Source organism: Pteronotus mesoamericanus, unplaced genomic scaffold (genome assembly GCF_021234165.1).
Source record: "Pteronotus mesoamericanus isolate MK-2021 breed Mesoamerican mustached bat unplaced genomic scaffold, CSHL_Meso_final contig_1064, whole genome shotgun sequence".
Taxonomy (NCBI): Eukaryota; Metazoa; Chordata; class Mammalia; order Chiroptera; family Mormoopidae; genus Pteronotus; species Pteronotus mesoamericanus.
The window spans coordinates 94,541-108,642 of record NW_026555008.1 but is presented as its reverse complement, the minus strand read 5'-3'; the positions used below and the strand labels follow the sequence as shown (position 1 = coordinate 108,642).

Below are 14,102 nucleotides of genomic sequence, written 5' to 3'. Positions count from 1 at the left end.
AATTACTTAACTGCTTATGTCCTTCCCCTCACAAAAATTAACAGTTAATCAAGCTGTGAAAAACATAACACAATTTCAGATTCTATAGAGTGCTTATTTTATTTTATGTTGTTGTCAAGAAAGGAATGAGGACACACTCTTTTCTGGCTCCAGAAGGACAGAGTCTTGGGTAATAGAAGGTTTTTCATTCAGGTCCTCATCCCTAATTTTATCTATCCCTTTAACGTATGAAAGTTTGGAAGGTATATACTTCCAAGCATGATAAGAATGAAACAATACATTTAAACATGCGATTTTCAGCAGGTTACTTGCCTTCAGTTACTAATGGAGTTTCAAGACAAAGATATTCTAGTACTCTTAATTCTTTCATTTTATAGTACCAAATAATGTAGTTGTTGTCCATGAAATAATTAACACACGAGGACTTCTCAATCATTCTCCAAAACACTTCAACTCTCACTTATTTTAATAAAAAACATAATACATATATCCATATCTTTAAAAAATGACCTCTTTATGCTGTATATATTTAGCTTGGATGCTCATGATTCACATGTACATTTAAGGAAAAAAAAACCATACTTCTTTCTTTAACTTTTACTTTAAAAATACTGAATTAATAGCTTTTACACATAAGGAAGAAAGCAGAATATTTGTTTCTGTTTGGCTCTTATTTTCATTTTAGGGAAATGACAAAGATGGGACACAGGTTTAGATAAGAATTGGACTTTGAAGTAAGACACACCAGATTGTAAATCCTTTCCTTGTCCCCAATAAATTTAATAAAAAGGTAAATTTCCTTCCTTGTTAGCTTTGGTGTAAGCTAGAGTACTTAATCTTTTTAAGCATCACTTTCCTCATCTCTTGATGACAGGCCTAATATAGATATTAGAAGGAGAAATATATATAAATTCAGGCATTGATGATTACTCAAGAGCATTTGTAAGATCTTACAGAGACAGCTAACTCCCAATTACGAGCTGAAGCCCTGGTGCTGGAATAATAGACGGTATCCTTCCCGACCTAATGTCAGGAGGTGAAGTCTCCAAGATCCATTACACCCTGCTCAACCCACTGGCAGAGTCCCTTGTGAGTCCCAGCCTCGGGTGCTTTGGGGTTTTCTGACATTCACCTCAAAATTTGTCTTTCTTAACGCTGCCTTCACACTTAAAGTGGAGTAGAGGTTGTTCATGGCTACCTGTGTGGCCACACCATGCCCACGTCCAGGGCAAATCCCGGGGCCCACTCTGCTAATCTAAGTTCCAGACCCCACACTGCCAAGAAGTGAGTTCAGATCGTTAATCCCACAGAATCTCATTTCACGTTCTACTGTTTGGCCCTGTCCCAAGGACTGGGGTTAAAATCACCCATTTAGCTACAAAGGAACGAATGTTCATCCATTATGATAAACTCATGCTCTCTGGACATCTTCTGCACAGTACTTAGAAAAAAACACTTGGTTCTCATCACTCTCAGGAAGCCATTCCATTCTTCTCTATTGGAACCCCACTTTGGTCAGAGCCCTACCTCACCACTGATCTTCTAAGACAAACCTCTTTTAGGAAAGCTACCTTGCATTGCAGTAAATGGAACTGCCATCTAGACTATAACACAACATACATTTTCACTATCAGAAGGCTTTCCTCGCTACTCCGTCCCCTCTCCCTCTATTCAAACTCACCCAAGGTGTACTAGATCTGTCCAGAAGGTATACAGCCATGGAATAGGATAAACGGAGACATTTATTGAAGAAGATGCAAGGTATTTTCACATAGGACAATGATGCCTCAGTCCCCTTCAAAGGACGCACGTCGAGAACTCAGCAGTCTGCCAGTCACCATCAGTTGCCCCATTAAAAATTCGTGAATCTCATCAATGGTCTGTAATCTCTTCCCTTTGAAAGGTTATTTTAGTTTTGGGAAAAGCCAGATGTCAAGGGGCATCCTCTGGGCTCTAGGGGGTGTGCGTCACCTGGGTGATTGGCTGCTTAGCCCAAAAGATCTTCACGAGACCTGATTCATGAGGGGGCATGTTGTTGTAATGAAGCTGCCAATCACCCGTTGCCCATTGCTGCGGACTTCTGAATCATCCCAGCGTTTTCCACAGGGGAATGTTCAGGCTTAATGCAAATGTGGTGCAGATCCATTGTTCCACTCCTTTAGTCATTTTGCATGCCACGGCCACACTGCACACATGCTCACTCAATGGAATCTGCCTTCCCAACTGACTAGTCCAGGGAAATGATCATGATTCACTCATGTGCATTCCAGTCCACTCTCCTTGGCTGCCAGGTTACATCAATGTGGCCCAAAATGCTCTGCTTATACTGACAATGGCTGGACTATTTGTGGATGCACTTTCTCTGCTTTCGTTCAACTTCCCGGTCCCAACTTCCGTAGGGTACCTTCCCTAAGAAGACAACTGCACTGTCATCCCACCATCCATAGTTCCAGGTTCCATCTCTGGCTCCTGAGCATAATCTCCTTCAGTAATTCTGTGGAATGAATCAGTGTTTCACATGAAATCCTTAACTGTAGTTCTTGATTTCTGTTCAGGCACTGATATCTCCTAACATAAGCACCACCTGGTTGACAGGGTCTATGTATCATCATCCAAGCAAATAGCTCCACAATGGTAAAAATCTGGTTAGTAAAATGTGTTAAATCAAAACTGAAATAATTCTCATTGTATCTATAAGTGTGTGTCTCCATATGAAGAGGCAGCATTTCAATTGACCTTGAAATCTTCTGTAGAAACGTGCTCTCAATTGCGGAGGCGCCGACAACAGTGTTGAGCCTCAGGGTCCACTCATAACTCACCGTAACTGTGACCTTTGACAAACCACTTGTTCTCTTTGAACCTCAGGTTCCACTCTGTCAAATGAGGAGCTTGAACTCAAAAACCTAAATTGTTTATACAAGATACCACGTCCTGGGTTATATTAATATGAATCTGTCAATGCACACACCCATTTCTCTCTGGCGTGATTGAGAAAAAAACCAATGGCGGGGAATACATTCATAGCAATGGAAAACATTCCTTCTGCGGGACAACGGACATGAAGAGCAAGTGGCAATGACGGCACAGAGGTAGACCGTTCGGAGTGCAGTAATCCCATTGTGTTCAAACTCCACCTCCTGAACAGGCCTTCGATGCCACGTTTTCCCTCAGACATATACTTTATGACAGGGAATACTCAAATTTATTAGTTTTCAGGACCATCAAATACTCAAAAAAATGGCCAAAAGTAAAGGATAGACACTATTAAGTATTGGTGAAGATGTTCCACAAGGGACTCACACCAGGATAGTGTGTTATGGCAGGGTGGATCTCAAAAGGGGGATTTTAAGGAGGCTGTAAGAGAAAGCTACCGCACAGATTTCCAAAGTTGAACGTCCATTGTGAGTTCTGTCAGTGAGTGAGACCTGTGGTTATTCCTCATTCAAACAGGTACTTGATGTTAATACTGAGAATCTTTTTCACTGTAGCTGATCTTTAGGTGAGTCATGGTGCAGCATGTACATACAGAAAATGCTTAAGGGGTAAGTACACCATTTGTGTTAAAAAATATCGCAGTAATCAGTCACCAGACTAAGGAACAGGGTATTATCAGAATCAGTGAAGCCTTCTGCTTTCTTGCTGTTTGTACTTTGGTTCACTCATTCGACTCAGATCTGTTTGGGGTGACTGACAAGCATATGAAATCTGACTTTAAATACATTTCAGTTGTTTCCTGGGCAAGTGATGTGTTAGCTGGATGCTATCTATATGCATTTACGGTTAACACCCATCTTTGCTCTCACTTCAGTCTAGTTCAGTTGTACTCCTGCCCTGTTGGTGTTCAAGATAGTCCCTAGCTCATAGGTAAAATTTCCAAGGCCATGGGTTAAAATGGAAATATTATTATTACAAGAAGCTTGTCCTCTTGCTTTTCTACCCTCTTGTGTCTCAGAATCCCAGAAGCAATACCTCCCTAGATAACAGAGCAGCGTCATTGTGCTCATGGGGTTTCCCTAGCAATCTGAAATGTTTTCCCTCTAAGGCATTGTATCAGGGCACCTAGATATTGGATGACGTCTGGCCTGGGTAACTGTGGCCAACATTTAAGACTGTCCTTGCAATCTTATGATTGCTTCCTGTGTGAACCTTCAAAGTCCTGTCCTTGTCTCTGTTCACTAAACAAGCCACTTGAGCAAAGTGAGGCAGAGGCATGTGAAGTTGTGAAGTCTCTTGAGAAATGTTGTTTGGTTTAATTATCGCCTAAAGAATTCATCTGTTTGTCTTTAACACTCCTTTTATTTAGCATCCACAACCACTTTGTGTTCTTGCATAGACGATACAAAAAATAAATTCATGGCACATACTAGGTCATTCGTGGGGTTTTTTTTTTCTTTATATGTACAAACATTCAATACAAATTAACTTTTTTGATATCTTTCTTTCAGGAGCGAGGCTGGTTCTTGGGTAAAGAAACAAAATGCACAGCCTGAACCTCGGAGTGTTTAAAAGCCCACTTTGATGGTAATGATTTAGGAGACAGAGTTGTAGGTTCAACAATGTTCTATGGCAAAGGCGGTGTATGAACCAAGCTGAGAGCTCGCTGGGGGGAGGGAGAGCCCCTGGAGGCAGGAAATGGATTGGGAATTGCAGCGCAGGGATTGACTCGTGCGACAAGTCCCCTGTTCTTTTTATACCTTAGTCACACTGGTCTTCATTAAGCTTTGAAATCCCAGAGAAAACATGGTTTTGTCCAACTTGAGGCCCCTCTACTAGCTGATCCATCTGTCTAGAGTGCTTCTCTAACTGCCGGAAGCTCTCAGGTAATTCCCACTTATTGTTTAGATCTCAGTTAATTGTTTATACCAGGGAGAACAATTTATCTTCCTTCCTTATACTTGCTCAATGTGCTTTGGATATATAGTGTCCAGTCTTTTCACATTATGGCATAATCATAGTTTATTATAAATAGTTTGAATGATCACATATAAAAATTTGTCCCTTACACTAGATGATGAGCTTCTTCAGTATAAAAGCTGCTCGAGCTGCTGTGAAATTAAAAGCACATAGAAGTGCAACAGACACTTTGTAAACTCAATAACTTTTTGAAAATAAGTTAATGCACAAATAAAAAATTGACACAATAAAAACATGGTAACTGAAAGTCCACAGCATCTCCGCAAATAAGGAGTACTTCATATACATTCAAGACTTTAAAGAAGCCATGGAGTATTTAGGAAATGACACATTTTGGAATAGGTGAACCAGAGTAGAAGTAGTTATTGGATCATACCAAATTAATCAAAACCAGTTAAATTTTTACGGATATTGTGTATGTAAATTATACGTATTCATATACATGGAATGCATATACATATATAACTTTTCAATGTAACCAGTTTTTGTTTCTAAATTTTTCCATGGCCCCTTTTATCCTTGGTCTGTAGGCTGTAAGTCCGAGGGTTTAACATACATGGGGATCACAAAGGTGTAAACAGTGAGCTCATTTTGTCTTGATCTATGGGATAGGAAGAACTTGGCCTGAACTGCACGAAGAGTAGAGTCTCCTGGGAAATTGCCAACACAGAATTTAAGGGGGAGGTGCAGATGGATTAAGGTTTGAACTTCCCCTCAGTGCAGTTGATCTTCATCACTGATAGGATGACATAACAATTACACACAAAAAGTCCTGATAGACTCATCAGTTCAGTGAAGCTCCAAACTGAACATCAGCAACTCATTGACCTGAGAATATGAGCCAAATTAAGAGAAGGTGAGGTGGGCCATCACAGAAGAATTGGTTAACTTTGTTTGAGCCACAGAAACAAAAGCAGGATATTAATATTGTATTATTGAAGCATCCCTAATTCCCTTCATGTGTTCCCCAGCCATGAGCAGGGAGCACACTCTGCTGGACATGGGGAACGTATAGAGGAAGGGGTTGCTAATGGCCTTGTGCCCAGGAAAAGCCATCATTGCCAGCTATGGACACTGAGACTCTGCCTAGGAGCAGAAGATCAAGAATTGCAGTGAGTAGTCACAGAAGGAAATTGACTTCTTGGCAATGAGACCTGCCTGCAGTGGTGAGCAGAGGTCACTGAAAGAGCGGTGGCTGAGAAATGAATACATCGGCAGGTGCACCCAGAAGGAGGGCAAAAGAGGAAGAAGTATTACTAGCAACTCAGAAACTTTACCCACATCTATCACAAATTGATATCCAATATGATAGATGAGTTTGTACATTTCTGAGGTATACAGTAGTCAAACCGTATAATTTTTTACACATCTACGTCTGACTCGTTCACTCAATATTATGTCTGTAAAATTTCTCTATGCTATTGCATTTGCAAGAAGTTTGTTCATCTTCATTGCTGTGTAGTTTCCCAATGTACAGACTCATTATGAAGTAATTTACTGAATTGAGACCATGTGTCAACAAACTATAGCACGTCGTGTAGGTGAAGCTTGGACACACCATTTATTTAAATATTGCTGATGACTGCTTTTATGAAACAAAGGAAACTCTCAGTGGTTATGAAAACATTTTATGGCCCACCAATCTTAAAAATGTACATTAATTAACACTTTAAGGAAAAGTTTGTTAACTCCTGACCCAAAGTGTTGAAGCTTAATGAAGACCAGTGTGACTATAAAATTGAGTTGTTTTCAGTTTACAGTATTGTAAATAACTCAATGGTGAATAATTTGTACATGCCTTTGGTGAAGGTATTCATTCATTTCTCCTGGGTACAATTCTAAGAGCAGTATTGGGGTCACTCTATATATATGGTTACCTTTTCTCAAGTGCTTTCAATGGTTTAGGCAGTCTTCTCCGCATTTTGTCAGTTAATCATGTAGCAGTCGACGATGCAGGTAATGTATTCTCCCCAGTTCCCAGCTAAGTTAACTGAGGCTTAGAACAACTAAGTGAGTTGTTGAATGTGCCACTCAATAGCTGGGTACAGACGTGGTGTATGAGTTAAGGGAATCTGGCTTCTTCCCTCCTAATCAGTACATGATAACACGCAGAAACACACACATGCTTTTCTGAGGTATTTACTTTATCCTTTAAGACAACCAGCTGCAATCCAGTGTAGCATTAACTTCAAGCAGCAATATTAAACCTTGTAAATGTTTTCTTATATGTCGGGGTTATAAACTGCGATTTACTGTGTGAAAAATGAATGTTTAGTGAAATTCTTGTGAGAGAATATGTGTGTGTGTTTGAGGGTGTTGTGGGTTCCCATGTAGAGCTTGCAATTAGGAATTAGATGACTCTTGCAAGGTCATATCTCACATGGAATATATCTGCATCCCTGTGGCTTTCTTAGAGGTGTCGTCTGCATATTTGTTTGTCAAACTATAGATCAGCAGGTTCATCACGAGGACGATCATGGTGTGGAATGGAGATAAATTAGCAAATAATGGGAGAAGAATCCCCTGATGGGTGGCCACAGAAGTCAGGTGAGAGGCCCATGTAGAGAAGGTTTCCTCCTCCCACAGGAAAAGTGTACTGTAAGACTGAGAAAAAGGTGAAAGAGTAGGAGGTGAAGATGTTATAAAACAGGGAATTTCCATCAGCTGCCCTTTGTGAGGAGAAGCCACTCATTAATTGATGTGCCTGTGCTCGCTAGCTTAAACAGGGAGGGGATCACATGAAAAAATGACTAATAACATTTTTATCCCAGTACTTCAGAGTAAATGCAAAGGGTGTGTGAACCAAGGAGCTGTGGTTGTCTCCAATGTATGACAAGACACCAGCTTTCTAAAGTAACAGTATTTGAAAATGATCAGTATGCCCAAGTGGCATAGTTGGGGGTGGTATATTCTGGTCTTCTTGTATTGTTTAATTTTGAATTATCTTGGTGCCCAAATATTGTATTTTGCCTATGTAGGTATATATGTATTTTAAACCTTTCTTTCTTTCTTTTTTCTCTTTCTTTCTTTCTTTTTTCTCTTTCTTTCTTTCTTTCTTTCTTTTTTTTCTTTACAAAATGGCAACCTCATTAAATTAAATGAATACTCGGAGAACTAGAAATTATTTATTTTTTTAAAAATAACAGTAGTATTAGTTATTCAATAATAGTGCAAACATCAGGTACAATTAATTTAAGCTATGAAAATAGATTTTAGCATTGCTTAACATCCAACCGCTAAACAATGACTGACATTAATGTTAAAAATGTGTTATAATATGGTTTCCATTCATTTCACTCATTCATGGAAACCAGTTTAACACACAACAACTACACTACTCATGTAAATACTACTTGTTTGTTTGTTTTCGTCATTGAACATAAATTTTTGTTAATAATTCTTTTCAAATTAAACTACATCCATTGGGCATTTCAGTTTTTTAGAAAAAGTTAATTAGTATAATGCTATGAACATAATGTGAAGGGAGATAAAGTAAATACATTATACACTTTATACATTAAAGAGATAGTGGCTATTAGAGAAGGTCAATGTCCTATACCCTCAAATGCCATTCATCCAGTTTCTGTATAGTTGTCAAGAGCATGTATCTGTTCTCCAGAGTGAGGGCAAGAGAGGAAATTCACAGTTTGATGTGAAGAGTATGATGTGCTGCATAAATCTAGAGCTGCTGATCTTGCCGATTGCTGGGGGAGAAATGGCCCTTGTCCCTAGTACTTACTCAGCCTACGTCAAAGAATAAGTACAGGTGGATTATTGTAGGAGGGACATATTAAAATAAATTAAAACAAAGAAAGTTCTTTTCATTTTCATTCACAAAACCTGCCTTTTACATCTGTCTTGCAGGGGACACACCTACATTCATTCAATAAATATTTGTGAATGGCATCATGAAAATGAGCAAAGTAAATAGCAAAGTAGAATTAATGATGAAGAAGATGAAAAAGAGTCTTGCATATGGGACCTTGAGCTAAGGCAAGAGAATTTTAACAATATTATTAATTTAAATGCTAATGACTTCCAAGTGTTATGATAGCAAATTTATAAAATGGTACAAGCACATAGGGACAACAAAAGCTAACTTAAACCACTGATAATTAATACAAGGAGGGAGCTGGTACTGTGCCCATATCTCTCTGGGATTTATACCCATGAATAGAGCAGAGCAGTACACAAAGATTTTCTTTACAAAACTATAGAGTAAGCCTTTCTTAGTTTGAAGAGATAAAGATTCATTATGACTATTCTCTACAATCAATTTAGGCACACAGGTAGATAATGAACCATTCAGAATTGTATTGGAGAGGCTTCAGAAAACTCTGCATCTCAACGTCACTAAAATAACTTTGGGATTGGACATGCTTTCATCCAGAAAATACATTGGTGCCAATTGCTTTTTTCAGGGCGCCTTTCACATCCTGATTCCTTAAGCTGTAGATCAGTGGGTTTAACATGGGGATGACAAGTGTGTAGAAAACAGAGGCCACTTTGTCTGTGTCCATGGAATAACTGGAGTTGGGCCGGAAATACATGAACACGAGTGCCCCATAAAATATAGCCACAGCGGTTAAGTGGGAGGCACAGGTAGAAAAGGCTTTGCGTCTGCCCTCGGTCGATTTCATTCTCAGGATGGTAGTAATGATGTAGCTGTAGGAGAGGATGATAGTGATGACACTGAATCCCGCCAGACAGCTACAGGAAATGGTCATCGCTATTTCACTGATGGTAGTGTCTGAGGTGGAGAGGGCTAGTAAGGGTGGGAAGTCACAGAAAAAATGATTGATGACATTGGAATTGCAGAATGATAATCGAATTGTGCAATAGGTAAAGATGGTGGTATCTATAAAACCTGTGGTGTAGGCAGCAGCCACGAGCTGGATGCACACTCTCCTGGACATGGTCACTGAATACAGAAGTGGATTACAAATGGCTACGTAGCGGTCATACGCCATGACAGACAGCATGACACATTCCACATCTGCAAAGGCACCAAAGAAAACCATCTGAACCATACATAGATTATATGGGATCTTCTTTTGCTCAGATAAGAAATCAGCCAGCATCTTGGGAGAGACAGCGGAGGAGTAGCAGACATCACACAAAGACAGATTGCTCAGGAAGTAATACATGGGCGTGTGGAGTCGGGGGTCCACGTTGATCAGCAGGATCATCCCTAGATTGGCGATCAGCGTGATGCCATAAACCAGCAGGAAGAGCGCGAAGAGCCCCTGCTGCACATCCTGTCTGCCAGAGAGTCCTAAGAGAATGAAGTCCGCAAACACAGTGCAGTTCTCAAGGGCCATCACTCAGGCCTGGAGATCCCTTGTTGTAGAGGAAGAACATCCAAGTGGAAGGAAAACCTCCTTACTCTCCTGATGGTGAACTTCTGGTTTTTTCAATTTGCCAGTTATTAGAAAAGGAGATAAACAATGCAGATCCTCTTTAAGTAAACTGACTCTCTGCAATGTATTTAATGTAATGTGAATTGATAGTATGATAATAATACAGCTTACATTTTGATCACACTATATAGATTATGTAGCACACATTGATGTAAATGAACTAATTTTATTTCCATAACAACCAATGTGGTATTTTTCCAGCTCCTAGATTGAGAAGCTGGTGTCATCATAGTCAATCAAGTTACTTGGTTCAGATAAACCCCATCTTATAACAAGGTTGTTTCTGTTCTTGATGTAGTATTAGTGTTGTCATAGTCTGTAATAAAGAGGAATAGTGAACTGGAGATGCAGGTATCAAATATATTTCTTTGTTTTCCCACATGATCCAATATTTTAACAGACTCATCTTCAACTTGGTTCTTGATATAACATGTCCCCACTTGCTAATTATCACCTCTTCCTATCCAGACTCAGTAAACAAGGGACAAAGCTAGTCTGTGACCCATGACTCCCAGAGCAGGGAGGGTTCACTAGAGAAGGAGTTGGAGGGGTCTCCATGAATGATACGTTAGAGAGCGCAAACTGGAATACGCTAGTGTGAACCATGCTCCCACTTACAACTTTGCTCAGGGAAATTATGAAGAAATTTCAGTACTTGATAGCAGGCATTCTTGAAGCACAGGTGACCCAGAGACAAGTATGAATCAATGTATGAGACCTTCTGTTCTAATCTGCTAGAATCCACTTAATCTCTTCACCAGTTGATCAGATGTGCAAGATGCGAGGTAAATGTTTTCTTGTATCCACAGTGCCCAGCCTGAGAAATTAGTGTCTGAACTGTGCCCCATCCCAATCCCCTAGAAACTGTAACATTGCTTTATTGATTTTTTTGATCCCCTTGCTTTTGAGTATCTCTGAAATCTGTTTTCCTTAGGTTAAATGTGTTGGTCCTTGGAAGTCCAATTAAGTTCTATGTTCTACTGTTATATTTCACACACCAAGTGTATTACATATAATACAATATGTGACATTCTGTCTGTGAATATAGAAGAAAATGAATTGAACTTAGGATGAAAGAGAAATACATTGGAATAATGATGTAGTCATCCACATACAGGTCTGCAGGTAACCTGGTGAACTCATCTAATTATTTGTGCTTATGAAGACATATTGTTAAAAAAGCAACTTCATTTCAAAATGAAAATATTTGTAAAATATTTAAAAATATAGGTAAGAGATTAAAAACAAAAATTTTCCAACCACCTTCATGAATGATATTCACATTTTATTCTTCCTTGCCATTTGTGAATGTCTTTAAAATAACGAGAGTCGTAAAAGTAACTAAAAGTCTATATAATATTTCACACCCCCCATTGGCTTCACAACATGCTTTCAGTCAAATAAAGATAAAAAACTAAAGAAATCTAAAATAGAAACTAGAAAACCACGAGAAACACCTGTACCTGTCGCAGAGCACCAGCTTCTCCGTTGTCCGGAGCTTGTGTGCGGAGTGTTCAGCCCTGTCTCTCAGTGGCCTGCTTATTATGTTACCGGGGCTGTGCCTGGGCCTGGGTGCTGGTCTCTCAGGAATAGGTGACGGGTGTAACAGGATGTGTCATCATCTGTTACTCCCTATAGGCCGGGCAGTTCAGAAAGGAACATGGACCTTTTTAAAATGTTACTTCTGTCCCTGTCCCCCTTATTGCCTAATATTGTACGTACTTAGCAAGATAAAATGACCACATTGAGGGTTTTTTACTCCCAGCCCACGAAGCCTTATACAGGCATTTTGTTTTAATTCCATAATTTATAAGAAACCCACTGAGGTTACACACATAGACACACATATTCAAATACTCTGTCATCAAACAGGTTAACAAAATAAAGAGTTTTGTAAATACAGAAAAAACTGACTATAATCATTGTGCTTAGGGAAAACTAAATTTTGTTGTCTATTATGGGATTTTTAATTTTTAAACTAAAATTACATCAGAAGAAATATAACTTATGTCTAAGTAATTATTATGAATAATCAATGCAACCATTTCCACATTAATATTTTCATTCTTTGCTAATTGCCTGTAGGTGTATACAGAATCTTCATGCCCTAAAATTTAGCCATGAGTAAAATTATACATGCATAATTTATCATAGATAGTTTTTCCTGTGAAATAAATGGTAAGAAATGGCCTTAAAAAACATGTACATTTGCATTTAAATAAAGTCAATTTTGGCTTTTTTGCCACAGTGAGATGTTTCATATTGTGCAATAATCACCACATATTATCGTATATTTTATGATATATATATATACATATATATATATATCGTGAGTTGTTTCTAATAAAGTCATTGTATGAAACAAAGGTTGAAACCCAGAGGTAATAAGTAATCTGGAGTCTTCTATGTATTTTCATTAAATTCATGAAAGTTGCTCAAAAGTTGGTCTTTGAATGTTTGGTAAAATTCACCTGAGAAGCCATCAGGTCCAGGACTGTTTTTAGGGGGGAGGTTTTCATTACTATTTCAATCTTCCTAGTTGAAATCTGTCTGTTCAGAATCCCTGATCCTTCCCAATTCAGTTTTGGAAGATGGTATGTTTCTAGGAATTTATCTATTTGATCGTGATTGTCCAGATGGTTGCCATGGTGTTATTTGTAATATTTCCTCACAATCCTTTGTAGGTCCTTGGCATGGGGAAGAGGGAATCCTCATGCACTGTTGGCGGGAATGCAGATTGGTTCAGACAGGGTGGAAAGCAGTGTGGACATAACTCACAAAATTAAAAATGATACTGCTTCTTGACCCAACTATTCCAGTTTTGGGAGTTTATGCTTGGAAATGGCACCAAGGGAAACCAGGTTCATTGGTCTCTTGTTCCTGGAAATAATACTAGGCATGTTCATATTTGAATAAGAGTTCTTTTCTTTAAAAACAATACAGTAATCATTGATAAGATATATTCACAGACATAACCTATAAGAATTGCTCCATTATTTTACAAGAATATTCTGAACTTTATTTTAGACAAGGCAGCACTGTAAATAAACATTTTATGATAATAAATGTCTGAAGTGTCACAGAATCTACTGGTGCAAAATTAGACTTGTTTTTTGGAAAACCTTTTTAATATGTAATGTAGATGGGAACACTTAAGTGATATGTATACAGCTAGAATAATTAAAAAATAAATACTGTTATAAGCAGGGGCAAAACCACAAATAGAACACTACCATCATCAACAAAGTCCTCTACTTGAGGTATCCTTTTTTTTTAATAAAAATATTTATTCATTTTTAAAGAGAGAGCAAGAAAGGGAAATGAAGAGGGAGAGAATTATTGATGTGAGAGGGAAAGATCAATTGGTTGCCTCTTGCATGTGCCCCAACTAGGGACTGAACCAGCAACCCAAGCATGTGCCCTGACTGGGAATAGAACTGGCAACATTTCACTTTGTGGGCAACACCCAACTAACTGAGCCACACCGGTCAGGGCATGGAGCTATCCTCTTAAGTCAGTAGTCTCTTCACCCAGAGGAGTAACTACATTCTTGTTTATTGTCACGATAGATTAGTTTTATATTGTTTTGAGCCATACACCAGCAGACACCTAAAGCATGTGCTGCTTTAGTGAATTACATGCTTGTGCACATTGTTACATTCAGTTGGAAAACATTGATTCCCTTTGTTGTATAACATTCTTTTGTACAACTATATCATTATTAATTCATCTACTTTAAAATGCAGAGTAGGATGTTGAGTTGTTTTG

General features: G+C 38.7%; 1 protein-coding gene across 1 annotated transcript; it reads right to left on the bottom strand.

Annotated features, from left to right (window-relative positions):
* Nucleotides 1–9,296: 9,296 nt before the first annotated feature.
* Nucleotides 9,297–10,235, bottom strand: LOC129071633 (olfactory receptor 1052-like). The gene has a single exon (XM_054574924.1). It carries the CDS (start codon nt 10,233–10,235, stop codon nt 9,297–9,299), a length of 939 nt encoding a protein of 312 aa, XP_054430899.1.
* Nucleotides 10,236–14,102: the final 3,867 nt, after the last annotated feature.